Source organism: Curcuma longa, chromosome 1 (genome assembly GCF_044706935.1).
Source record: "Curcuma longa cultivar G26 ecotype Majalengka, Jawa Barat chromosome 1, ITB_CL_G26_1.1, whole genome shotgun sequence".
NCBI classification, from domain to species: domain Eukaryota; kingdom Viridiplantae; phylum Streptophyta; class Magnoliopsida; order Zingiberales; family Zingiberaceae; genus Curcuma; species Curcuma longa.
In genome coordinates, this window is record NC_133861.1 from 4,586,643 (window position 1) to 4,613,771 (window position 27,129).

General features: G+C 36.2%; 2 protein-coding genes and 1 pseudogene across 4 annotated transcripts; all 3 read right to left on the bottom strand.

Annotated features, from left to right (window-relative positions):
• Nucleotides 1-591: 591 nt before the first annotated feature.
• LOC141847576 (uncharacterized) lies at nucleotides 592-2,183 on the bottom strand. 3 transcript variants are annotated; one of them, XM_074735640.1, is made up of 3 exons: nucleotides 1,858-2,183; nucleotides 1,561-1,734; nucleotides 592-1,437 (listed from the first exon to the last, which is right to left on the bottom strand). In XM_074735640.1, exons 1-3 carry the CDS (start codon nucleotides 1,874-1,876, stop codon nucleotides 902-904), a joined length of 729 nt encoding a protein of 242 aa, XP_074591741.1. In that variant the 5' UTR covers nucleotides 1,877-2,183; the 3' UTR covers nucleotides 592-901. The 3 variants fall into 3 exon arrangements, with proteins under 3 accessions (XP_074591741.1, XP_074591747.1, XP_074591737.1); XM_074735646.1 differs by having other exon boundaries at nucleotides 1,597-1,743; XM_074735636.1 differs by having other exon boundaries at nucleotides 1,561-1,743.
• Nucleotides 2,184-2,937: 754 nt separating this feature from the next.
• LOC141844991 (pre-mRNA-splicing factor SPF27 homolog) lies at nucleotides 2,938-13,637 on the bottom strand. Its single transcript, XM_074732988.1, has 5 exons — nucleotides 13,354-13,637; nucleotides 8,753-8,928; nucleotides 8,145-8,228; nucleotides 3,627-3,696; nucleotides 2,938-3,332 (listed from the first exon to the last, which is right to left on the bottom strand). Exons 1-5 carry the CDS (start codon nucleotides 13,588-13,590, stop codon nucleotides 3,204-3,206), a joined length of 696 nt encoding a protein of 231 aa, XP_074589089.1. The 5' UTR covers nucleotides 13,591-13,637; the 3' UTR covers nucleotides 2,938-3,203.
• A 3,591-nt stretch (nucleotides 13,638-17,228) lies between these two features.
• On the bottom strand, nucleotides 17,229-27,125 carry LOC141822823 (uncharacterized; annotated as a pseudogene).
• Nucleotides 27,126-27,129: the final 4 nt, after the last annotated feature.

Sequence of the window (27,129 nt, forward strand, 5' to 3'; positions counted from 1 at the left end):
ATTAATCAAATTGTGCAATGCACTTTCCTGTCTATGAAATCACTTACTTGTGATCTTCAAAATAATCCTTCCAAATAGATTACCTGAAGCATCCAACCACTTTTGCTATTCGAACCACATTTGGGCTTTTCATCTCTTTCATTCTCTTGCTTGATTTTCACCCACTGCTTATCTAATTCAGTGAAATGATTTTTACTCATAGCTTGGATGCTTAATCATTAAACATTTAACTCATCTTTAAATTTATACAAAAAACCAAAAAGTATAATCGTCATATATATAAAAATTAATTTCCTTCCAACATTTATGAATCTAAAACACTTACCAAAAACAACTTTATTTGTGCCTAGTAACTTTATTCGTGCCTAGTTGTTCTAACGTCAGCTAAAACTATATCAACAGATTGTACAAAAATCCAAAAAGTATAATCATCATATATATAAAAATTAATTTCCTTCCAACACTTATCTATAACAACTTTATTTGTGCCTAGTGGTTCTAACGTCAGCTGATACTAGATCAAACGATGAGCAACAGATTGTACAAAAATTCCAAATTGCTGCCCAATTAGTCATTGACTATAACTACATATGTTGGAGCAATCATGTAAACAAAAATTCAATCCATCAAGACAGTCTTTTGAGGGATTTCTTTGATAACCAAATTGCCGTATCTAACTTCTATCCATGAACATTGTACTCAATTCTTTTCTCGCTAATTTGCCATCAGTACAATGCAACCAAAAACAATAGACAGAATATGTTACCTAATGGAGCATCAACTTAAAACATAAAGCAAGAGCTCGGAAACCCCAGTATTAGCTGTTCACAGTTTCAAAATATAATAAAAGTAAGAAGCAGAGGCCCTCCTGGATAAACCATAATAAAAAGTGATGTCTCATCTACTGGTCTCTACCAGGCAAGTCTCTTCCTGAATAAACAGGAGCCCCTCCTTGATAACCCTCTCCACCTTGTTGATTATTTTGGTTGCCTCCTTGATAACCACCGGGATTAACTTGATAGCCAGCTGGTGGTCCAGCAGGGTTACCTCTTGGATAGCCAGGGCTACCTCTTGGATAGCTGGTGTGCGACCCTGGTCGAGCAAAACTGCCTCCTTGATAAGCGGGAGGCGTAGCAAAACTACCTCCTTGATAACCACGGGGATTAACTTGATAGCCAGTTGGTGGTCCAGCAGGGTTACCTCTTGGATAGGCAGGGCTACTTCCAGTAACATTGTCTCCTGGATAATCAGGGCTGCTTCCATTACTACCAAAGCCACTATGCCTCCTAGGAAAGCCACTTCGATTATTAGGTGGCATTTTTGGAAATTTGGTATGCCGTCGCCAAGACCTCTCTTGAGGACGTGCATTGTTCCTGACCCATACTTCATGATATTTAGGATCATAAGGAACAACTTTTCCATCAATGAACGGTTCTCCTGCAAAAGATCAAATTTGTAGTGAAGTTAAGGGCAGAATATGCATGCTGTTATTCTGCAAGACAACCTAAACATCAAATTTATAGCAGCAACAATCCATGTAAAATATCCGTAAGAACAAACCACTATAGAATTTGTAGAGACTTCCTTGGTCTCTACCAGGCAAGTCTCTTCCTGGATAAACAGGAACCCGTCCTTGATAACCCTCTCCGCCACCTTGCCCTTCAACAGGCTGATTAAAGCTCTTGAAAAGGCTGCGCATTATATCAAGAAAGCTATTTCCAGTAACATTGTCTCCTGGATAATCTAACAGTAACAATCCAGGTAAATATCAATCTATGGAAATAGTCACTTGGTAAAGAACAGCATACTATAACAAATATAATGACAAGTTGTGGAAGAGAAAGACATTGCCCTCACCTTTACGCTTCAACTCCATGAATGAATCACGAGCAACCTGGTGAACTTTTGGCAAAGCTGAAATTAGAATACACAAATAAGTATGATTTATTATGTTGTCACATGTATATTGTCAAACATTATCATAATGAATGTAAATAGATATACACTTGATCTTCTTTGCGATTTCTTCAGTAACCTCACAACCAAAAGCAAAATAATACTTGGTAAAAACACAGTATATTGCAATGCTTGCTTCCTCTTCACTGTAACACCAGACCAGTTAGAGCACGCGAGTATCTTGGGTTACACAGTATAACTTCTTCACTGATTACACTAAAAACTACCTGTCAAGAGCCTTGGCAAATATCTGGATATAACTATCAATAATCTGGTTACGGGTGAGGGAAGGATTGGGTGGCCCCACGATGACGCGCCAGTACTTCTTAGAGTCGCGCTAGTACTTCTTAGAGTCGCAGCCGCGCCAATACTGCTTAGAGTCGCAACTGTCCTTGTTCTGGAGCGATGAAGTCGCGAAGGGAACGGTGAGGGTGCGGACTCGGGTGGTCAAAGGGGACGAAAGAAGGGAGAGACTCCGAGATGATGGAAAGCAGGCCATGGATGCGAGGCGGACCACAAAACGAGATGATGGAAAGCAGGCCATGGAGAGACTCCGAGGTGATGGAAAGCAAGCCATGGCACGGAGTTCAGTCTTGAAGACGAGATCGTGTATATACAAAAAGGTTTCGCAGGAAATCCTTCAAGTTCATCGATATTGCTCTCTTGTCTCCATCCATGGCCTCGATCCGTTTTGGGGTCCGCCTCGCATCCATGGTCTGCTTTCCATCATCTCGGAGTCTCTCCCTTCTTTCGTCCCCTTTGACCACCCGAGTCCGCCCCCTCGCCGTTCCCTTCGCGACGTCATCGCTCCAGAACAAGGACGGTTGCGACTCTAAGCAGTACTGGCGCGGCTGCGACTCTAAGAATTACTGGCGCGACTCTAAGAAGTACTGGCGCGTCATCGTGGAGCCACCCAATCCTTCCCTCACACGTAACCAGATTTTTGATAGTTATATCCAGATACTCGCCGAGGTTCTTGACAAGTCAGTAGTTTTTAGTGTAATCAGTGAAGAAGTTATACTGTGTAACCCAAGATACTCGCGTGCTCTAACTGGTCTGGTGTTACAATGAAGAGGAAGCAAGCATTGCAATATATTGTACTTTTACCAAGTATCATTTTGCTTTTGGTTGTGAGGTTACTGAAGAAATCGCAAAGAAGATCAAGTGTATGTCTATTTACATTCATTATGATAGTGTTTGGCAATATACATGTGACAACATAATAAATCATACTTATTTGTGTATTCTTATTTGTGTATTCTAATTTGATCAATAGCATTCTGCAGATCAGAACATGCAGATTGGATCTCTATGTTCTTAAGACATAATTCCTTCCACTGTGCATTCAGCATATTGAGTTGACCGCCAGTATTTTGCTGATTACAACAAAATTAACTTAATTCACCCAAATGATACAACATTCTCTAATATTGTGATTACCTGGCAGGGAGAACGAAGGATGGAAATGTAGTATAATAAGTGGAAGAAAAATCTTTACTTGGATGGAACCAGAAGGAAATGCTTAATCTTCATTTCCTTCCATTTCATCCTGATTTGGAGGAAATAAAATAGAGTGAAGAAAATAAATTCATTCTCCATCTCTATTTCCATCCAAGCGAACTCAACATAAATGAGCTGACAATTAGCAGCAATAAAAGAAAAAAATTCACCTGCTGAAACTTTCTGTCGCGATTAACTGCTTCTATCATTTTGTCATATTCCCTTGCTGTAGTTTCTAATCTGAAGTGAAACTTGGTTAGTGTTTTGAAATTTTCATGCATAAGTTTTCATGTTAAGTTGATAAGGCTATATATTAACTATTCAAAGACTGTGACAGGAATCTTGCTATCAAATAAAAAAGACAGTCCAATTGATGAAACTCCTACCAATGCGGGGTTCAAGAGAAGAATCGGACTATATTGGGTCTATTATACACAGTCTTATCTTGCATATCGAATACAAAAAGAAATTTAAAGATGAGACACCGCACCCCTTCTCCATTCGGATTAAACCCATGAACTTCTTGACAACCTCTAGTTTATATCACTTAATCAATGGTAACGCAACCACTTGCATTGCACAGTAGTCCACCAATATTTTATTCATTTCATGAACTTGCTTTTCACCATATGCAATATTCTCCAACGACTTTCCAGAAAGCTTAGGTCCTTTGTATCATTCCTTCACAAAATTACAACCCAATTTCATATGAATGCCCCCATCTTACCCTTGCTCGAGAACAATCTTTAGCAAAGACAGCTAAAAGGTTTGGCCAAGGATAATCATAGTTGTTGCCTCTTTATTTTCTTCCTATATAACTCCCTTTACCGAAGGCACCACTTGAAGCATCCAAATGGTAATTGACACAGGCCAGGGATTTGGCAAATCAGAATGGAAGCTATTCAAGAATCAGTTTAAGCAAGGCTAAGTTATGAATTAGGCCAAGTTTCAGGGAAACTCAAACAATCATCAGTGACAGATTGATTGCATAAGGGTGTTGATGCTTCGACAAGTCTGAACAATAAAATAGGTAGCCAAAAGCACAAAGGTATCAGCAATGCAACCCAAATTAGTTTTGACGCAAATAAGCGAACATTAAATTTAAGGTAGCAAGACAAGTAATGTACACATATTATTTGATCTGGATTGTCACATATGTTATGCAACATCTCCATGTGATTATGGACCCCACACTAAAACTCTTTTCATGATATCACAAGCATTCTTATTGCTGTTCGTATTACAGATAGATAGGCCTAGTTAAAATTAATATTGTCACCCATTGGTTAATTAATCATTAAGTATAATATTTGAACTATATACAATGTTTTTTTTCCCTTCTTTTTCTATCAAATATACCACTTTCCACCCCCAACTAGGCATTTGAGCAACTTTTAGGTCTTTAATACAGAAGTTTCTTTACTAAGTTTCTCATTTAAAGTGAGGCCACATGTCTGATGTTGTGGTGCAATCTCCTCCCCTTCGCTCTCCATGTACTCATTTCAGCCCTTCTCTTCATTCGCTGTGATTCATCCCCCATCTCCATCCTGTTGGTGCCTAGCTACTTATATAACATCTAGGTTCCTGTATCATCTACCTCTAGTTGGCACTTCACTCATTGATCTTGTCACTGACATCATCCTAAGACAGACCCGCATATACTTCTCACATTAACACTTCATTTCTATGCAATATCATACAATCATTAAGACATCCAGCTGTTCCCTCGTGAGCATGTTGTCTTCCCTCATTGATCTGTCGTGAACACTAGCCTAAAAGACCAACTCCTGTCTGCATCAACTCCTGCTAGAGGCTATCGTCATGACCTACTCTTGCCCTCTATCTTATCTTTGGTGTGGAACATCGTCCATCTACTAAAGGTAAGCTCCCATTCGGACCCTTAGCCATATGCCCTTAATGGCCAAGGCAAACTTGTGATCCACAACAAGAACCCCTCTTGCCTAACAGTGGAGCCAAATTAAGCTAATTGGGGGACTATTAAGCACACTTCAATAGATGGGCGAATAAAACACATTGGTATCAGTAAAATGAGGCTACTAAATTACAAGTATTTTTATAACAATATAATCATAATCTTTATCATAGATATTAAAATTTGATATTTTATTACCAAGATATTAAAAGTAGTAGGCAGTTGGCCCACTGCCTAGAGCCTAGACAAGTGCCTTAGCAGTTAACATTAAGAATATATTAGAGTCATACATTTAAGTTTATAGTTATAAATTCTTAATCCTCTTTAACATTGCAAAATCACATACTAAAAATCACTAAACCCATAAGAAGAACAAAATATTATATATCACATTGCAACTAACGAAAGAAAAAAAGTGCAACCTACAATTTCGGTCAATTTCAAATTGAGTTGTTGCCAGATTGAAAATGTTAGCATCATAACTATATAGATTGAAATTGCAGCAAACTGAGTGAGGACTGGGGAGCAAAGCAGAGGAAAAACAAAAGTATTCTGGAGACAAGTAAAACAAGAGAAAACAAACAACTAAGCTCTCTTGAAGCTACGGAGGTTGGCATCAGGGTATTGAGTTAGCTGGTGCTAAGGAGGTTGGTTCAGGGTGAACTGGGAGATGTTGGTGTCAGGAATTCAAAGAATGTTGTGTGGTGGCATAGTATGGGCGAAAATTAAAACAGGTAATATGCAGTGGATGGTCAGAAAATGAAGCTGGCATCACATGCACAGTGGGATCAGGTGAAAACCTAGAAGTGTTGGAGATCAGAGCATCGTGAGTCGAGGAACAGAAAGCACGGGATAGCTAGAGGAATGGGAAGGCATGGGTTGCTGACATGTGGAAAAAATGAGAATAATGGTGTTCAATGGTTTTGGTGGATGTTAATTCTAGTTAATACCATGACAAGTGAACAAAAAAGTTTTGTAAAAAAATTCAATTTTTTCCTACTGAAAAAATATAGGCCACCTAGGCTATCCACCTAACTAGCTTTTTAAAAGGCTTAACAGGTACCTCCTAATCCCGAAGTGAATTGATCCCTGCTCGATACCACCTAGGTAGCTGCCTAGGCCAATTTTTAAGAAGTATGATAGTGCAATTTTATGTAATACTAGAAAACCATCACTACATGTAAACTTATACATTAAAAATCATCACTACATTTTACAACTTCATTAACTATTATAAAAACATTTTAAAAATTATTTATTATGCTAAATCATAAACTTATACATTAGAAACCATCACTACATTTAAACACAGGTAAAAACAAATATCCCTTCATTAGATATTTTAAGAAAAAGTTTATTTATCAATTGTAAATCAAAAATTAATATTAGAATACATTTCTAGTAAAACTTTTAAAAATAATTGTAATGACATTGTCATTTATATTTAGTTTGGTAACATAGAATATCTTTTACTATTTTTTTTGGAAATCCTTCACTAATATGATAAAATATAACATGTTTTAAAAAATCATAAAAAAGAAAGTATGTAGGTCTAAAATTTTTAAAACAAATCTAAGAATAGATTTAATAGTATATTTGGGCATATTTACTTGTAGGAGAATGATAGTTATTTATAACTTCAATCAAAAATAAATATTACTCAAATTTTCATTGCAACAAATAACACTAATATTGTCCTTTTAAAACTAAAACAGTTTCGAAATTCTCATTTGATTAGTGAGATAAAGTCAGAGAATAGCTAATTGTTTCAAAATTTCTAAAATTTTAAAATATAACAAAATAAATATTTAAAAAGGTAGTAACTGATTAATATTCAAAATAAGTAATTATAAATTTCTACGAGAGAACATATGTTATCCTAGAAAAATCAAAATCAAGCAAAAAAAATTTTTGTGTGAATAATCATAATTTATGTTAACATAATTAATAGAAAATAATATTAGCAAACTAAAATACTTGAAAATTTACTAAAAACAAGGATAAAAATAAGGCCGTCTTTTCATAAAAAATGCATATACATAAACAAAAAGGAAAAATCTTATTAAAACTCTAATCTCATTATTCATCTGAAATATTTTCATCCAATCTTCCATGGATTGTGACGTTAAAAGATTCCGATCTTCAACTTTCTCATAGAAATTCCCTCGACTTTTTTTCTTTTATCTTATGAGAACATTGTGAAAGCCTACTCTCTCTCTTTAACAATCAATTAAAAACTTCCACTTCATTTTAACACACCTCTAATCTTCGATTAGAAGGGAATTGAGAAAATTATGTACTTTTGAAGATCCAATCAAGTCGACAACTACATCCCAAAGCACTAGGCTATCAAAGTGACTCAATTGTTGCTACTGCATACCCTTTTCAATATATGGAACTTTTCTCTATTTTGTATGATGAGCTAGACATTGACAAATGATCTAGCTTGATGAGGAATGAAAGAGCTAAATTTAGTCTCACATGCATTATTTGGTCATCGTGCATAAAACTGGGGTATTATATATATCTGATGTAATTACTTTAGTCTACTAAACAGCACTGTTTCTAGTACTTCCAACTGTTGTCAAATTATTTAACCTGATTCTTTAAGATCTTTCATACACTTTCTTTTGACATATGAATAAATCAAAAAAATATCTGCTATAGAACAGTTCGAGTAGCACTATTCATAAACTAACAGCATTAATTTATTGCTGTCAGCACAAGTGTATGACAAATGGCTGAAGAAATTTACCTGGATAAATACGATTCCGTTTGTTTGTTCTTAAGCTTCCAGACATCAGCACCATGATTCACCAGCAACTCCAGATTCTCAATCCTTAAGATTCAAAATAACAAAGGGATTTATTAACAGTTACCTTAGCTGAAATAATGTGCACATGCAATTATGTAACACAAAGTGATTACTGGTGACAGAGAACAAAAGCAAGTAATTCCAATTACATATTGCATTTTACGAAAGGGTAAATTGCTACTTCTTATCATATTGAACACCAAATTACATGGTATTTTGATTAATGATGTCATATGAAAAATTAAGTGCAAAAGGCAAGAAAACTTCATGAATCTGTGATTTGCGACATAGTATAGTGTTGTGACTCGGTTTCTATTGGATTCAATGAAAAATTATGAGACATTGCAGTGCCCAAATATACTTTCCTAGTACAAACTTAGTAACTAATGACATCATGATCTACTAAATTTCTTTGCTAAAACTCGTGGGGTATATTTGCAAGAACTAAAAGTATCTCTTTAAAACCATAAACAAATAATCATATGAAATATCTTAATTCTGCAACTTTAAGAAGCCAAGCAAATTCATTTCAATCAATAAAGACTTGCCTAATAACCTCATGTTGTAGAAGGCTTTGTGCATTCCGTAGGGCCAGCCTCCAAGCAGTAACATCATTGCGTTTGTTTGCATGTGGAGGTTCCAATCCATAGCGGGACATCTCCAGAATTGCAGGAGGCTTGCCAGCTCTTACACGTTCATATTCTCTAGCAAGCATAGGGTGATCCTGAGAAACAGTTATCAGTAAGACAAGGTAGAACTGTAAATGTGATACAGCATGCACCGGTATGATTTTTGTGATGATGTTGGTTTGTTTAATTTCACACATAAACAAAGTGATAAGGTAAAAAGGTAAGTTAACTGCTAATAAAAGGAAAGAGTAAGGAAAGAGAGATATCAAAGAATCATCCATTTAGCTCTTCAGGGTTCAGAAGTTATTAGCTGATTAAGATAGGCGTATGCAATTACCTGAGTAGTCAGCAAAACTGATAATCAAGTATTAAGTATGAAAAAATTTGCGGGTTGCATTAGGCCTACAAAGCCAGTGTTTAAATTGTCTAAAAATATGAACATGAATCCTAATTCTATTTTTCGTGAAGCTAGGTGGTCACCTATAAGTGACATGAGGATCTTTCACCATCCAAGTACCTTGACATGCATAGGGTGTGTTGCATATAACTAAATAGTAAATAGATAATAGTCTAGTAGTAAATATACAAAACACAGGATGTAAATAACTAAATATAAAGAGGGATTAAGATAATCTCTCTATCTATTGGTGATGATATCAAGTAATCAATAAGCTGAAAGGGTACCTTCATCAGTACTTTCAAACCAAGGACCTAGACGACCTAAAATACTTTCTTAGTATACAAATCATCCTTTCAAAGGGGCACATTTATATATATCTCTCTCAAGGAAAAACATGTTTAAAATGCTTGAGGAGGTTAGTATAGATAAGTACCTTACTATTCTTATCCTGACAAATCTCATTTCTTCTGAGCGTGATTCACTTAATTTCTAGAGTCTTTGATGTCATGATGGTTGAGAGGCAACACTCAGGATTTAAAGTACATTAAAAATACTCCAAAGAAAGCAATCTTATACCAAGATCACAATCATCTTCAAGTTATGGGGACACTGATTCAAACTAAGCAAGTTTTCCCACAGAGAGATCCACATTGAGCCAATATATTCTTCTACCAGGCAATCTGATATCTTGGAAGAACATGAAGTAGACTGTAGTGGCTAGATTTAAGTGCAGAGATAAAATACGGGATTGACCCATAACTGAGTTCATTTGGCCTAGGCAATTAATAAATAAGAGATGCTTCCATTATGCCCATTGGCTCCTACTCATTATTTCACTAAACGAACAATTTTAACAAGCTAGAGTTTTACAATTATTTTGAATTAACTTGCAAGGAATCTAATTATAAAAGAAAAGGGTGTAGTTGTAAACATACAAAACACAAGGTTGTAATGTAAAATGATAACAATATATATGTGTGTGTGTGTATAGATAGATAGATAGATAGATAGATATAGAGAGAGAGAGAGAGAGCTGATACCTTGCGCGCCTCCTTTTGCACGAGTTGTCCACGACAAAACATTCCGATCGCTTGGAATAGTACAATGTCATATTTTATTTTTTATTTTGGCTTACGATTAACCATTTAAGATTCCCCCTTGGATTTAGGGGTTGGATTATAGTATTAAGCAAAAAAAAAAAATTCAAAACAAAAAAATTTAGTTGCTTAGAGGATGTGCCAAATAAAAAGTGCAGGATAACAACCCAGCACACCCCGTGAGCAACTACATTTTTTTCATTTTAAAATTTTTTGTGTGCTTAATATTATAACCCAATTTAGGAAAAATCTTAAATGGATTAACTGTAAGACAAAAAATAAACAAATTTAAAAAATGACACTGTATACTATTATGAGTGCCCAGAACAGTTCCGGACGCCTGGAATGTTTTGTCGCGCAAAAGAAGGCGCGCAGGTTAGCAGTCTCTCGTGTGTGTGTGTGTGTGTGTGTGTGTGTGTGTGTGTGTGTGAATAAACAAATTTAAAAAATGACACTGTATACTATTATGAGTGCCCAGAACAGTTCCGGGCGCCTGGAATGTTTTGTCGCGCAAAAGAAGGCACGCAGGTTAGCAGTGTAGGGTCTAAAGAATGTCCATATCTCCACAATGACATGATATTGTCCACTTTGGGCCTAAGCCCTCATGGTTTTATTCTTGGACTCTCCCCAAAAGGTCTCATGCCAATGGAGATACTTTTCATCTTTTTTAAACCCATGATCTTTCCCATGTGTTTTAGATGTGAGACTATGTTTACACCCTTGCAACCCAACAATCTCCCCCTCAAACAAAAGACCACTGGAAGCTCCCCTACCATTTCTCATGGTCCCATGGCTGCCATGTCCCTCATGGTCCGAGCCTCCCTTACTTCCTTTGTTTTTTTCCCGAGGGTTCCCACATGGTTACATCTAGATCATGGCTCATCCGGCGGTTAGTCCGGTGAAGAGCGGCCTCGCTCTGATACCAATTGTAGGGTCTAAAGAATGTCCATATCTCCACAATGGCATGATATTGTCCACTTTGGGCCTAAGCCCTCATGGTTTTGTTCTTGGGCTCTCCCCAAAAGGTCTCATGCCAATGGAGATACTTTTCATCTTTTTTAAACTCATGATCTTTCCCATGTGTTTTAGATGTGGGACTATGTTTGCACCCCTGCAACCCAACAAGCAGTCTCTCGTGTGTGTGTGTGTGTGTGTGTGTGAATAAACAAATTTAAAAAATGACACTGTATACTATTATGAGTGCCCAAAACAGTTCCGGGCGCCTGGAATGTTTTGTCACGCAAAAGAAGGCGCGCAGGTTAGCAGTCTCTCGTGTGTGTGTGTGTGTGTGTGAATAAACAAATTTAAAAAATGACACTGTATACTATTATGAGTGCCCAGAACAGTTCCGGGCGCCTGGAATGTTTTGTCACGCAAAAGAAGGCACGCAGATTAGCAGTCTCTCATGTGTGTGTGCGTGTGTGTCCGGGCACGTGCTTAGTAACACTGAGCCAGTGACAATTGGTAATAAATTCACTGATAATTATTTTATTGAGAACTTACTGGTTTCATCTTACCCCAGAATTTCATAGGAGATCATCTCCCTTCAAACATAAATTTTAAATCCTAGTAAGGTTAGGATCAAGCCTCGTACCATCAATGGGCATAAAAGAAATCTTAAAAGTTGTAACAAAGAAAATTGAATGGCCCATACAATTTTTGTAAAACAAAATAAGCAATCTATTCAAACCTTTTAGCTCCTGGATTAACTTCAGAGGCTTAGATGGTACAAGGGCAAACCTCTAGTTGTCATGTAAACAATAACAAATAATCAAATTACTTATACTTGGTCAACTGCTAAAATCCTTAGGCCGCATTTCTTCATCCTATTATACATTTACGCTCTCCTAATCAATTGACCCATTTGGTAGTACAACCACACACAAAAATGTCCATACAAAATTAGGTGTTTAATCAAGTTTGTTACTTTATGCATGATTTTTCCTTTATGGTGGCCAAATGAGATGAATTATTACTTATAAATAGTAGTAGAATGTAAAAATACATCAATCATCTTAGAAGACTTTTGCAAGAAAATTAAAGTAAAATGATATGTGTTTGTGCCATTATTGAAACTCTAATTTCTGTAGCTTGGTGAAGCACTTATGGATTATAAACATTTTTACCAATATCAAAAATGCTTACAATTATTCTAAAGTCAAATAATTAGAACATGCATGAAAAATGGCAAACAATTTAACATTAACCTGTAAGCTGAGCAACATGAGTCAGTTCTTGAAGCCCAAGAAAACGACTACTTTCAATCATCAAATCTAGATGATAGTCAATTTTATTATGATCCCTAGATGTCAAAACCAGATGGAATCTATTGGGTTGATGCTCATGCTTTCTCACTAGATTTCGCCATGGTTCTAAAAAGTCTCTGTTGCTGCCTAGATAAATTTTGAAAGGGTCCATAGTGACCAACCATGACTGTGTATGGCATATGTGGTCTGCATGTGCAATTTAAAAACCTGAATTTATTTTTCCAAACCAATTTAACGCGACCAAATTAATTTAACACTCAAAGTTAACTATTTATTAGTGTGTAACTTGTGAGTGTCAGCTTAAACACCTGTATTTATTAGTGATAAATAATTTAAAGATCAATATGCATTTTTTCTAGATATTTTCAATAATGACCACATATGCCTCCACGTACTGCCTTTCTATGTTAATCAATGAGACCAACACATATTGTCTACGTATGCTTTTTGAAACCTTAATTTTCACCAGACTGATCTCCATTGAAGAATTACTCAAATGCAAACTTCTTAGACCAATGAAACAAACAGCTCGCAGTGATATTTGATAAACAAACTCTAATAAAATGCACATTGCATAAATAATTAGGCAAAAGTCCATGATAAACCTAAAAAGCATATAATATTTTCAATCAACCATTACCAACTGAAATCTAGAACTTCCTTATATATAGGAACTTTCGAGGGCCTGAAGAAACCCTATCCTTTTCATCATACTTGGAAAGCAATAACAAACTCTCAGGCATCGACGGAAAATACCTCGAAGTTAACTTCTGGGAGGGGTGGGAGTTCCCGCAGAAAGTCAGCGGGCTTCTTGGTGCTCCTCCGCATTTCCTCCTCGACGAGCCGATCGACCTCTGCGGCTACCCTGGGATCGCCGTAGTCATCGTCAATGTAGGGCAAAGCATCGACGACATCCGCATCGGGACCGGCAGACCACGCTTCGCGGACGGCATCCGGCGGCGCCTCTAGCATGAGGATCTCTCTGGCGGCCATGCTTCTCTCGCTCTTCTGCAAAAAAGGTGAAAACCTAAACCCTAAATCCGTCAGACTACACTTTCTCGCTTATGGTAAAAGCGATAGGGCAGGGCAAAACCGACCTTTTTATCGCGGTTGATAGTATATTTACTGGTATTTTATTAAACAGCGTACCAACATTCAACTTTCGCAATTACGTCCTTCTAAATTTGTCAAATTATGCACTTCTTTTTAGAGGGCACTTTTTCAAATCAAGCTTGGAGGATATATCAAAAATAAAAAAAAACTAGTGATTTAGTTCGATCTTAATTCCATACTTTAATTAGTTTGTTATTAGTTTTTAAAATTTATATAATTCTGAATAAATTTAGCATAATTTCGTTATTGAACTTATGTTTAACAACAATATACATATATTCTTGGACTCCTTTGACTTTGCCATGTTAAAAATTTTAAATTATAGATATTATACGATTATTAATTAGATTTAATAAATATTTATTGATGGACTCATTAGTCAACTTTTATCAAAAGTCACTAATGACCTTAAGCACATCCAAATCAATTTAAATTAGAGTCAATGCATTTCTAAAAATTTCTTTAAATGTTATCATGCCCTCCAACCTTAGTTTCATACCCTAGATAGGTAAGGTTATAATGACTTTTTAAAATTTATACAACTTTTAATAAATTTGGAACAAGTTTGTTATTGGACTTAGCTCTATTATATTCATTCAACAATAATAATGTGTTTCTAAGACTCTAATAATGTTAAAAAATTTAAATTTTAAAAATTATATGACTATCAATGAATTTTAACTAAAATTTATTAATGAATTTAAATTTATATCAAAATCAATGTATATTCATGCCTTCCAATATTGATTTCACACATTATTTAGCATGTTATTAGTTTTATATATATATATATATATATATATATATATATATATATATATATATATATATATATATATATATATGGAAATAGTCTCTTGCTCCGGATCTCGTATGACGGGAGCTTTGCCTTTTTTTTTTATATAATTTTATTATAAAATTATTAATTAACTTAGATGTACCATATTCATTCAATAATAATTATACGTTCTTTAAACACTTCCTTTTGAATTTAATTCTGCACAACTATTAGTGTTTTTTTGGCTAAATTTTACAAATTTAAAAGTGTGACTTGCGATTTAAATATCTGTGAAAGTTGAGTGGGCTGTTCACTAAAATGGTGTATATATATTCAAACTTTTATCCAAAATTTTTTTAAGAATATGTGCTATAGAATTTAAAGTTTTAAAATAACAATTTGTTTTTCAAAAATATTATATGTATATTATCTCCTGTTGCAAAGTTGACATCTGTTCGGTTATTTAATTCTCTTGCTGTTACTTATCATTGGCCTTTACATCAACTTGATATCAAAAATATCTTTCTTCATGGTGATCTTCAAGAGGAGGTGTATATGGAGCAACCTCCTGGTTTCGTTGCTCAGGGGGAGATGGGGCGAGTTTGTCATCTTCGAAAAACTTTGTATGGTTTGAAACAAAGTCCTCGTGCTTGATTTGAAAAATTTAGTCAGGTTGTTGAAAAGTTTGGTATGAAAAAAAGCAAGTCTGATCATTCTGTGTTCTACAAGCAGTCAGGAGTTGGTGTTATTCTGTTAGTTGTGTATGTGGATGATATTATAATTACTGACAGTGATACTACAGAAATTTCATCTCTCAAATCTTTCATTCTCACTCAATTTCATACAAAAGATTTAGGGGTGCTAAAGTATTTCTTAGGTGTTGAAGTTATGAGGAGTAAAAATTATATATTTCTATCTCAGAAAAAATATGTTCTCGACTTATTAACTGAGACAGAAAAGTTATGGGCAAAACCTTGTGGTACTCCAATGACTCAAAACGTGGATCTTACAGTAGATGGAGAATTATTTGAACATCCAGAGAGATATCGAAGGTTGGTTGGGAAGTTGAATTATCTTACCTTGACTCGTCCAGATATTGCATACTCGGTTAGTGTTGTTAGTCAGTATATGTCATCTCCAACGGTTCATCATTGAGCAGCATTAGAGCAAATTTTGTGTTACTTGAAGGGCGCACCCGGACGAGGTATTGTATATAAAGATCATGGGCACACTCATATCGAATGTTTTTCAGATGCAGATTGGGCAGGTTCTAAAATGGATAGGAGGTCTACTTCAGGTTATTGTATCTTCGTTGGAGGAAATTTAGTATCATGGAAGAGTAAAAAGCAAAAGGTTGTGTCGCGATCCAGTGCAGAATCAGAATATAGGGCTATGACACAGTCTGTGTGTGAAATAATGTGGATATATCAACTGTTGACTGAAGTAGGACTCAAAATTTCAATACCAGCAAAACTATGGTGTGATAATCAAGCTGCTATTCACATTGCATCGAATCCCGTGTTCCATGAGCGGACTAAGCACATTGAAATTGATTGTCATTTTATTCGTGAGAAAATTCAACAAAGCTTGATCACTACAGGATATGTAAAAACTAGAGAACAATTAGGGGATATCTTCACAAAAGCTTTAAATAGGCTCCGAGTTGATTATCTTTGTAACAAGTTAGGCATGATTAATATCTATGCTCCAACTTGAGGGAGAGTATTAGATATAAATATTTAAAATTTTTATTTATTTTTATATAATTACTTTTCTTAGAATAGACCCTAAACTCTAATTATAAATAGGACCTTATATCTTGTAATTGGGATAAGAATTCTAGATGATTTTTGATAACAGGGCGAAACTCATTACAATCCAGTTTCAAACTCACAAAATGTCATTTAATTTTTTTCTGAGTCTCTGAATAATTTTAATCTTAATTTTTTTTCTTCATATTTTAGTGTTATAAAATCGTAGTTGCTACAACTGTATGACAGCTCAGTTGCAATTTTCATAATTGTTACAGTGTGTCCGATCAATTCAGAATTTAACATAGGAGATATAAACATGATAATAATGAGAATATTATCATAGGATAATTATGTACGAAGTGATGAGTATAAAAAATGAATATGCAGCTGTAGGTCTCACGTAGAGAAAAGCACATCAACTGCTTGCCCCCAAGAGCTTCAGAAATTGAGGGTTGCTGTCGTGGTCTCCTGTTGCCGATCTTGAATTCGAGCTCATTTGTATCACACGGAGATACTCTTGATCGACCCTCTCCCCTCCTGGTCCTTTAGACACAAGAGAAAGTAATTCACTCTTTTTACGAAATAAATAAAAGAAAGATTTCTATAGTGAAATTTTTTCAATAATTTTTATTTACATCCTTTTTACTTTTAGATTAATTTAAGACCATATAGTGGTTAGGATTTTCATTAGACATATTTTTGATATTCTGAAAAAATGGATGTTCCTTATAACCTTAAAAAAAAAACAATTCCTTTGAATATTACTAACCTAACATTAAAATTCAAAACTATTTTATTTTTATTTTATAATTATAAGGGGTAGAAGGTCAAATACATTTTAAAAAAGTCAACTATGTATATAAAATAAAATATTCTCAGAACAAGGGTGGCCCACCCTTAACCCCTAATTAAAATTAAACAAAAACTGCCCAAAGTGGCACACTGATCAAGCCCCAAAAAACCGTACGATTGATGTGTGCGGAGGACTACGCCGTCGCCATTCCCCTCCGCCGCCTCTCCGCCTCTCTGCCATCCAATCCGACCCTCCACGCCGCCTTCTTCCTCCAACCTTCCGCCCTCTCCGCCACTTCCCAAGGCGGCGGCTCTGCGGCGTGCCTCTCGTACCCGCCCAGCCACTTCGCCTCGACGTACTGCTGCCGCCGCCACGGCGGCAGCGGCATTCCGGCGCTCCTCATCGACTCCCGGATCGCCGCGCACATCACGCTCACGATCCGCTCCAAGGTCCCCGCCGTCCCGGAAAACGTCCGCGGCACGCGCCGGAGCAGCGCGGCGTAGGCGGCGGAGGGTCGGGGATCTCGAACTCCGCCGCGAAGTCGAGGTCCAGTATGTAGCGCTGCGTGCTGCACCCGCCGCCACCGTGCATCACGTCGATGTAGTGGTGGTGGCCGGCGGGTACTCCGTCGTCGAATCGCTCCCACGAGGACTTGCAGAGCCCTGATGACATCAAATACGTACTCGATCAGATCAGATTTCATCCATCTCATTTATCGAAGCGCAAAGAGATCGTTAACGGCATACCGGCATCGAATCCTTGTTCGCGAAGCCAACCCACCACTCGCATCTTCAACCCCTGTCCTCGATGCCCGAGTCCGACGGCTCTAACGGCTCGCTCCGCCTCCGCTCTGAACCGACGCGCCACCGGGTCAGCCTCCGATTCGTCAAGAACGGTTGCCAATGCGCTCTGTCCCCCATCTTCGGCTTCCTCCTCCTCCACCTTCATTTCTTTCTCCTCCCCGTGGTAGAACGACTCGATCAGGTCCTCCAACTCGGCCGAGTCGGAGGACGATTCCTCCGACCACCACCGCGCCGTCGTCGCCGCCTCCAGCAGCACCGCCCGCAAGGCATAGCAGCTTCTGGCCATCCTCCTCTCTCTGTATTTCGATTCCATAATCAAATTCAAGTAGCTGTAAGACTCGATGGGCTTCGGCTTTATAAGCTCGCCTTGGCGGAGGTGGCGACCCGACGCAGCACGCCACCGGAGTCGGCGGTTCAAGTGACGGCTCGTGTGTGATCGAAGATCCGACTAGATTCGATGTACGGGTGATCGAAAGCGGCTAGATTCAGTGAATGCGATCTTCTTTCGATATTGTGATCCGAAAACAGTGAATGACGCTGCTTGATTGTTTAGTGGAACGAGGTATGAGCCGTCCACTTGGCACACAGCTAATTGATAATTTTTAAAAAATAATATTAATATGGACATGTGAATTTTGGAAATTTTTAGCAAGATTAATAAAATTATAGATTTAAATTTAATATCTAATTCTTAAAACGTATACAGTGAGCAATTTTCCTCTCAAAATCAACCGTTCATATCTTATATAAGACACTCAATCTCTAACTTAGGTGCAAGAGGACTACGTCTAAAATTTAATCTGAATGACTATCACCATTCTCTTACAACTTATTTTATCGCAATACAATAAAAAATAAATATACAAATAAAAATAAAAATAAAAAATAATTTTACAGAAGCTTTACTTTGCTTCTTTCATTGTCACTTTGGATTGCCTCTTAATAATAGGAAATACAACAGCACTTCACTTTTAGCATATCAAGAATCGATATCTTTAATCTTTCTCGAAATCCTCTTTTTAATGTTATTGCTCAAGCTAATTTTCACTTACCAATTGATTGCTAGACATCATCAATCGATTGTCACATTGGATCCGACCGTTAAACTTACAAAATGACTCTTTCCATACAATTTAAATATTATTAGTCGATTGTTGAACCATAACAATAGACTGATAGCCTCCAATCGAACCGGTCAGTTGAGTTGGGAACGCTTTGTTCACTTGAACAATGTCAACAATTGATAGTTGAATTCCAGTAGTCAACTGGTAGCCAATAGTTTAACCGAGTAGTTGAGTGCTACAATGTCAGTAATCAATTGATGCATTCTAGCAATCAATTGTTGGGTTCTAACAAACCCCCTTTACTCCCTCAAATCCTGAATTCAAGGTTTTAGGATTTAGTAATCGATTGTCACTTTCTAATAATTGATTGTTACTTATGTTTCAACCTTTTTAAAGTTGAAATCTCATCTTGCTTGGCATCAGGTTGATTTCAACCTATCAAGACTTCATTTGCCTAGTCGTTTGGTCAATTTTAACTTGTCAAGACTTTTCATTACTTAACATCTGATCAACCTCAACCTGTTAGAACTTTACGCGTCTAGCATGCAATCACCCTTAACATGTCAGAACTTCTCCTATGTCAAACATCTGATTTTCCTTGACCTGTTTAGATTTCCACACTCATACCAAATGTTTGGTTCTCCATGAATCACGCGGACTTCCGTCATCTTTGATTACCAAGTGTTCAATCAACCATGATTCATTTGGACTTTTCTCTTGCCAACTCCTGTTAGATTTTCGATCACCAAGTGTCATGTCAACTATGACTCACTTGGACTTTCCGTCTCGTGTCAATTCCATATTGGACTTTCGACCGCCAAGCATTCGGTCACCCATGATTCACTTGTACTTTTCGTATCTTGTCAAGTATCCAGTCAATTTTGACCTATTTTGACCTACTTGATGTCTCACTCGACCAACTAACATATTGAAACATCAAAACCCCAACTTGAATCAACTCGAGCCTCGTCAACCTTGACCAGAGTCGATTGTATCGATAATCTTTCTTTTTTTAATGTTTGATAATATGTTTAAGTTATACTAAATCATTATCCAAGTATCTTACTTTTCATGTCAATGAAGGTTTTCTAACTTGAACTCTTTATTCTCCTCCTTTTGCACTCATCAAAAATACAATCTCTCAAAATTCATTCTCTTCTTCTATTTCAAACTTCCAATCATTACAATGAAGGTTTCATACCTTTCATTGTCTCCAATGCTCAACCTTGACTATATATTCCTTCATCAATCTTCAAAATCTTGCATTCACCTCACTTCATGTCAAAATCATATCTTTAAGGAGGACCTCCCCATCAAAACATAATTTAACGTTAATCATTATGCCAATAATACTTTGGAGTTCCTAAACCTTTAGGAAATTCTAAAATCTAAGCCATGAGGTTATAGATTTAATCTTGAATCTAAACCTCTTTCTCAATTCTATATTCTTCTTTTTTTTTTTTTAAATATCTCTTTCTCATTTTCATCAAGAAAATCATCTATGAATATTTATTCAAGTGTATCAGAGGGTTAGTGATAGTTACAATACCTAGGAGTGAACTTAAATGACTTAAATAATTATATTTTAGTCAAAAACACAGTCAGCAATTGACTGCTGACTGAAAATAGTCGATTGCTGGACTAAAAATTGCAATTTCAATTTTTAGATAGGATTTCAAAAATGCATAAGTACTTCTATAATTTTTAAAAAATCATAAAATTTCATACATACATTACTTATGTCAAATACTATTAGAGAAAAATAATTTTCTATGAAAATATATCTTATTTTCAAATAATGATACAAAATTGAATACATTAAAATTTTAATATTTCACTCTAATTTTATATCAACATAATCAATGGTGATTGCTGTTAACACATAAACTTCACCAAGGTTTTTCAAAATGATTTTAAAATGATTTTCAAACTCAATTTTCAATCATGATCTATGGATTAAATGCACATAACTTGCACATTAGCTTTCTCCATGATTGTTCATATAGTCCCTTGGGCATAGTTGAGTTGGTTACGATGGGGCAGACTTGCTGAAGTGGATAAGAGTCGAATCTCGACAAAGCTAAGGCAATGCCCACCCTCGTCGTGGCCAACTATAGCTTTTCGATTTACCTCCTCACAGATGGTCGTGTGACTGATCGTGTGGGGTCGCTAGGGTGGCGGATTCCACCTTTTGCTGAAATGATTGATCATATAAAATTCATTTGATTTGATGAAACTAAAGTTCATTTTGATATACCAAATCAAATCTTGAACTTAGTTCATCATTTTAATATCTCACTTATGTCTAATGTATCTCAATATACACACAAGCGTTCTATAATCTTCGTGAGATGTATAAATTGATTTTTCCTAAACTAAGAGATCATGCATTTGATGGGAAACACTAGAAAAACTGTTCCGGTGAATTCTTGCAGAATAAAAAAAATTTCGGAAACGATTTCAAGTTGCCTTCATAGTCGATCAAATAAAACACGCATTTAGATCATTGGGTTCTTGTGTTTGGTTTTCAGGATCCTTCAGAAGAGAAACAATTTATTTATAGCGGAAATCATAAATTGTACCTTTCTCGCGGGATGTCTAGAAGGAGTGGATGACCCCTCGATCTTCTGCTGTATATCCTCTCCTCTTCTCGAACGTTGTGTGGGCAACGATCCTTCGAGATGATTCCACCAAGTCTCTTCTTTCCGATGGCAAGCAAAACTCTTCCTTTCCTTCTCTTATTCCTCTCCTTCCTTCTTCTTCTTGGCCGCCGGCCCTCAGGGAACAAAGACCTCAAAGGAGCGCCGGCCCTAGGGGAACTAGAAGAGGAGAAGGGAAAGCTAAGGGCGCCGGCCCTAAAGAGAAAGGAGGGGAGGTGTGGTTGGCGGCAACAAAAGAAGAAGGAATTTCTTTTGGTGCCGCCGGCCCTAGGGGAGGAGGAATCCAAAAAAAATTGTGTTCTATTGTCTTCCCTAAACCCCTCTTTATATAGTTATGTCATCTAGGAAATTTAAGAAAAAGTCTAACAAATTTTACAAGATTTTAATTAGAATAAATCTAATAAAATCTACGGATAAGATTCGTTATCTTTTTAATAAGTTTCCATTATATTAATTTTGTTCTTAGTTTTAACAAAATCTTTTAATTATATCTCATTAATTTTTAACGAGATTCCATAATTAATATTTTGTTAATTTAACAAAATTAATTCATAAAATTTTATAATAAAATTTTGTACGAGAAGAGACGAAATTTCTTAGCGAAAATTCTTTTAAAAAATTTCTTAATTTTTTATCAGAATTTTTCCCAGAAAAATTCTTAATAAAATTTTAGAAATTTTATTTTATAAATAGAATTTCCTATCCGAAATTTCTCACAGAATTCTCCCAGAATTCTTCTAGAATTCTTTCGGAGGTCTTCCAGAATTCTTCCGGAGGTCTTCCAGAATTCTTCCGAAGGTCTCCAAAGGTCTTCGAGAATTCTTCCGAAGGTCTCCTAGAATTCTTCCAGAGGTCTCCTGAGGTCTTCAAGAATTCTTCCGAAGGTCTCCAAGAGGTCTTCAAGAATTCTTCCGAAGGTCTCCGAGAGGTCTTCAAGAATTCTTCCGAAGGTCTCCATGAATTCTTCCTGAGGTGGATTTGAGGATTTCCAGAGGCTACAGTAGGGACCTAGAGGAGGAATTAATTTTGGTCTCCCGATGGGCTTAAGCTTCCCATGTTCTTCCTGAATACACAGTTTAAGTCCATCAATAATAACTCATTCCACTAGAAAGTTATTATTGCACTACCGCACCAATTCCATATTACAATATGGGCTCCTTCTTACTATAAGTACATTAATCTCCCTGTGTTTAAGATATCGTATGTCTGTCAATTAAATGAGTTACTGACAACTCGAATTTAATTAACTTCTAATCCAAGAGTAGTACCGCTCAACCTTATTATCATGTGGATAAGGTCCACCTGCAGGGTTTACATGATAATCCTTATGAGCTCCTCAAGGGGACATCATCAACCTATATTTAGGACACAGATTCCTTCTATAATCAACAACACACCATGCACATAATACTACTTCCCAACTCATCGGGTCTTTTGATCTATCGCTCTAAATCTCACCCTTTGATGAATCAAAGAAGTACATACTAAGTACATGTGTTTATTATTATATCGGGATTAAGAGCATGTACATCCATAGTAACAGAGGTTTAGTTCGATTATATAGTCAGTATAAATCGAACAATCCTCAGATGGTCCTGCTCAATACACACTCAGTGTACTAGTGTAATTTTATAGTCAAGACAGACTAAGACCAAATTACACTACAATCAGTCCAATGGTTTGTCCAATCCATCTTAGTTGTGAACACTGTTTATAATTTATAAGGAACTGATAATATGGTCTTCTGTGTGTGACTTCGCACACCATGTTTATCTACAATATAAATTAAGTGGACACTTGCATAAAATTAAATGCAAACATTGACCAAATGTGATTCTTATTTCAGAATATTTATTTACATAGATAGCTAGGATTCTGGTATACATCCCAACAACATTTTTATCTAGGCATTCTATATTTGATTCTCCTATGTAGGATGTCAACTAATGTCATTATTTTTAATTATAAGGAATTAAGATTTATGCATGTATATGAGCATAACATACATCAAATATATACTTTCAAAAGAAAAACTATCATAATCTAATGATGCATGTATGATATGACATGTATTAAAATATCATGGCAAAATGTAATACTGGTGTATGTCATGATATCATGGCATGTGATATAGCACACGAAGCATGACAATTATGACACAAGAAAAATACCTAGATTTTTCATTTAAGTGTTATGCTAATCACTATGCCAAATACATAATTTGACATAGGCAACTTATCTCCCTCAAATGTGCCAAAATTTTCAAACTTAGCATACTTTTAAATTCTAACTTATTTTGATCAACTTAAGAACTCACTTTTGGTTTACTAGGTATTCACTAGGATAACCTCTCTAAATACATTCTTAATGACTTTTTTAGACTTCTTAGAAGTCTTAGTCATGCTAGTCTTCTCAAGATAACACTACGAATAGCCTCCCTTATAACTTTGACTTGATTCATAGACCTAAGGTTTGATTCATAGTTATATGGAACCCTATGATAGGATAGCACATTGTCCTTGGACTTTGATTTGTATCTCAAACCCTTCTTATCCATTGACGATTCTTGTCTACCTAAACCTAAATTGTACTTTTTGGACTGTTTAACTTCATTTGTCATTTTTCTTAGGGTCTTCTCTAATTGAGCAAGTCTTCACCTCAAAATTTCATTTTCTTTCTCCAAGTCATTAATTTTTGATCGTCCATGTCTAACTTGATCATTTCTTCTTTTAAGTATGTTTCTAATTTTCTTAAGGTTTTTGCTTAGAATATTTTTCATGCTTAGATTGGATAGTTCTAGCATGATGTAATCTAAAATTATCCTTAAAATTATCATGCTTCCTATTTTCATTATAATAAGCTCTAAATTTATAAAAGTTAGGTCTAACATGTTTTTTATCATGATGTGAAGGAACTGTATTATGAAATGATACCTTGTATTTGCTTTAAAAGCTTCCCTTAGATTTAAGTCTTCTTCTTTGTTCTTACTTAAATGTCTCTCCCTTGAACATTGATTTTGGTTAGGAGTGTCAAAAATGAACCCGATCTGTCAACCCGACCCAACCTAACTTGAAAAAAAAATAAGTTAGGGTTGAGGGTTTTCGATTTCGGATTGGGTTCGAATTGGAGGTTTTAGATTGGATTAAATTCAGGTCGGGTTCAGGTTGACTTGATTTGACCTAGATTTAGGGTTTAGGGGATTTCTTTTAGGTTAAATCAAATTTATTTTTGAAAATTAAAATATTTTATGTAATATTAGTATGACAATGATAAAAGATTGAAATAGAAATGAAGAATTATCGAGAAAAATAATTTAAAAAAAAGTTTTTTTGGGTTATTCGGGTTTTTCAGGTTGATCGGGTTATATGGATATGGGTTTAGGGTTTCGGGTTGAATTCAGGTTCGAATTGAGATTTTTTAATAATATTTTATTTCAACTCGACCCGAACCCACCCGACCCACCCGAATAGACACCTCTAATTTTGGTTGTATCCATTTTGATTAAATGAGAAGCACACAATGTGTTTCTTACCTTTGCGTATCAAGGTTTTGATCTCCTTTGGTTTCTCCTTTGCTCTTTGTGCTACTTGAACTTTCTTCTTCATCAATTTAGGACGCTTACTCTTATAGTCTTGAAACACATGATATAATCTTTATTCATATTAAATGAAATTATTGTGCATTCTTTAACAGTAGGGGTTACATGTGCTCCTTTTTCATCGGCTCTAGAGGGTTCATCTTGTTTCGATGTTGTTGATTTATCATCTCCCTCAACTCTTGAGATGGATGCTTCTTCAAGTTCATCCTCCATCTCAAAAATAGAGTACCTCTCAATTTCTAAATTTTTTGGTTCTTAAGTCGATGAGTCTCCCTCCTTAGACTCATCTTTGTTAGTACCGATGGAATCAAAATATCTCCACAATGATATAATATTGTCCACTTTGGACCTAAGCCCTCATGACTTTGTTCTTAGGCTCTCCCCAAAAGGTCTCATACCAATGGAGATATTTTCCATCCTTTTAACCCCATGATCTTTTCCATGTACTTTAGATGTGGGACTATGTTTGCACCCTTGCAACCCAACAATCCCCCCCTCAAACAAAGGACCACAGACTCGATGTCTGAATCCTCGATCCACCAGGACTTTTTGCCCCTCGGTCCACCCGACCTACTAGGACTTCCCACCTAGCTGCAGCTAAGACTTTTTGCCCCTCGGTCCACCCGACCTACTAGGACTTCCCATCTAGTCGCAATTAAGACTTTTTTGTCCATCGAGCCTCCACCCGACCTACTAGGACTTCTCACCTGGTGTCTGGTCCTCTTGATTCAAATATGGGAGCACCCACTTCCTTTGTTTAAGGTTCAAACCACATGGTTAGATCTGTATCATGACTCATCTGGCGGTTAGTCCGGTGAAGAGCGATCTCGCTCTGATACCACTTATTAGAACTGATGGAATCAAAATATCTCCACAATGGTATGATATTGTCCACTTTGGGCCTAAGCCCTCATGGCTTTGTTCTTGGGCTCTCCCCAAAAGGTCTCATACCAATGGAGATACTTTCTATCATTTTAATCCCATGATCTTTTCCATGTACTTTAGATGTGGGACTATGTTTACACCCTTGCAACCCAACAATCTTCACTTTGCATTGTGGTTGGGTCTTCATTAAGCTTTATTAACTTCGCCCACAATCCTTTGGCATCTTGATATTCACTTATCCTACACAAAATATTGTTAGGGATCAAATTAACCAAAATTTAAGTTATCTTATCATTTATCTCAATTTTTTGGATTTGCTCCTTGGACCATTTCTTCTTCTTGAGGAGTCTCGCTTTGCTATTCTTCGGGGCTTCGAATTCATCCATTATGATGGACTAATTCTTGACGTCCATCATCAAGAAATATTCCATCTTTGCCTTCCATTGATTGAATCCTCTCAATAAGAACGACAGAGGTGCTCGGATGTTGTATTCGAATCCATCTCGAGGTTCTATTGTAAAGTTAAGCTCCTTCGATGATCAATCCTTTGACTTGTTAATAATATTAGAGGGCTCAAAATTTCAACTTCTTCTTCTTTCTCTAAATTTGTGCTCCAAGGAAGTTAATTCGATGAAAAGCAGTTTTGCTCTGATACCACTTGTTAGGATTTGTGTGAGCTAGAGGGGATGAATAGCTCTTTCGTCTTGATTGCATGCTTATCTTTTGAATGCGTAGCGAAAAATTTGAATCAAACTCAATGCCAAAACATAGCACACACAATCTCTAAGTTGGGTGGTTTACTAGATTCACCGCCTCCCAAGGCAACTACGTCCAAGGCCTAGTTCTAATGACTACCACCACTCATCCTTTTTTTTTCTCAAATACCTTTCGGAGGCGAAAAAATCTCTTACAATTTATTTTCACTCAATACAACAAAAACAAGTATACAAATACAAATGAAAGAGAAAAATAACTTTACAATGAAAACTTTACTTTGCTTGCTTCTTTATCATTTTGGATTACCTCTTGATGGTAGGAAATGCAGTAGCACTTCTTCTCCAACTTCTCAAGAACTGGCATCTTT

What these genes read in the sequence shown, in the direction of transcription:
- LOC141847576 (XM_074735636.1), bottom strand. An exon ending in TCTCTACAAATTCTATAGTG is followed by an intron (nt 1,438 to 1,560) that starts GTTTGTTCTTAC and finishes GATCTTTTGCAG; the next exon opens with GAGAACCGTTCATTGATGGA.
- LOC141844991 (XM_074732988.1), bottom strand. Translation starts at nt 13,590, where the DNA reads ATGGCCGCCAGAGAGATCCTCATGCTAGAGGCGCCGCCGGATGCCGTC. An exon ending in TCCCAGAAGTTAACTTCGAG is followed by an intron (nt 8,929 to 13,353) that starts GTATTTTCCGTC and finishes ACTGTTTCTCAG; the next exon opens with GATCACCCTATGCTTGCTAG. An exon ending in GCGACAGAAAGTTTCAGCAG is followed by an intron (nt 3,333 to 3,626) that starts GTGAATTTTTTT and finishes TGTTGTAATCAG; the next exon opens with CAAAATACTGGCGGTCAACT.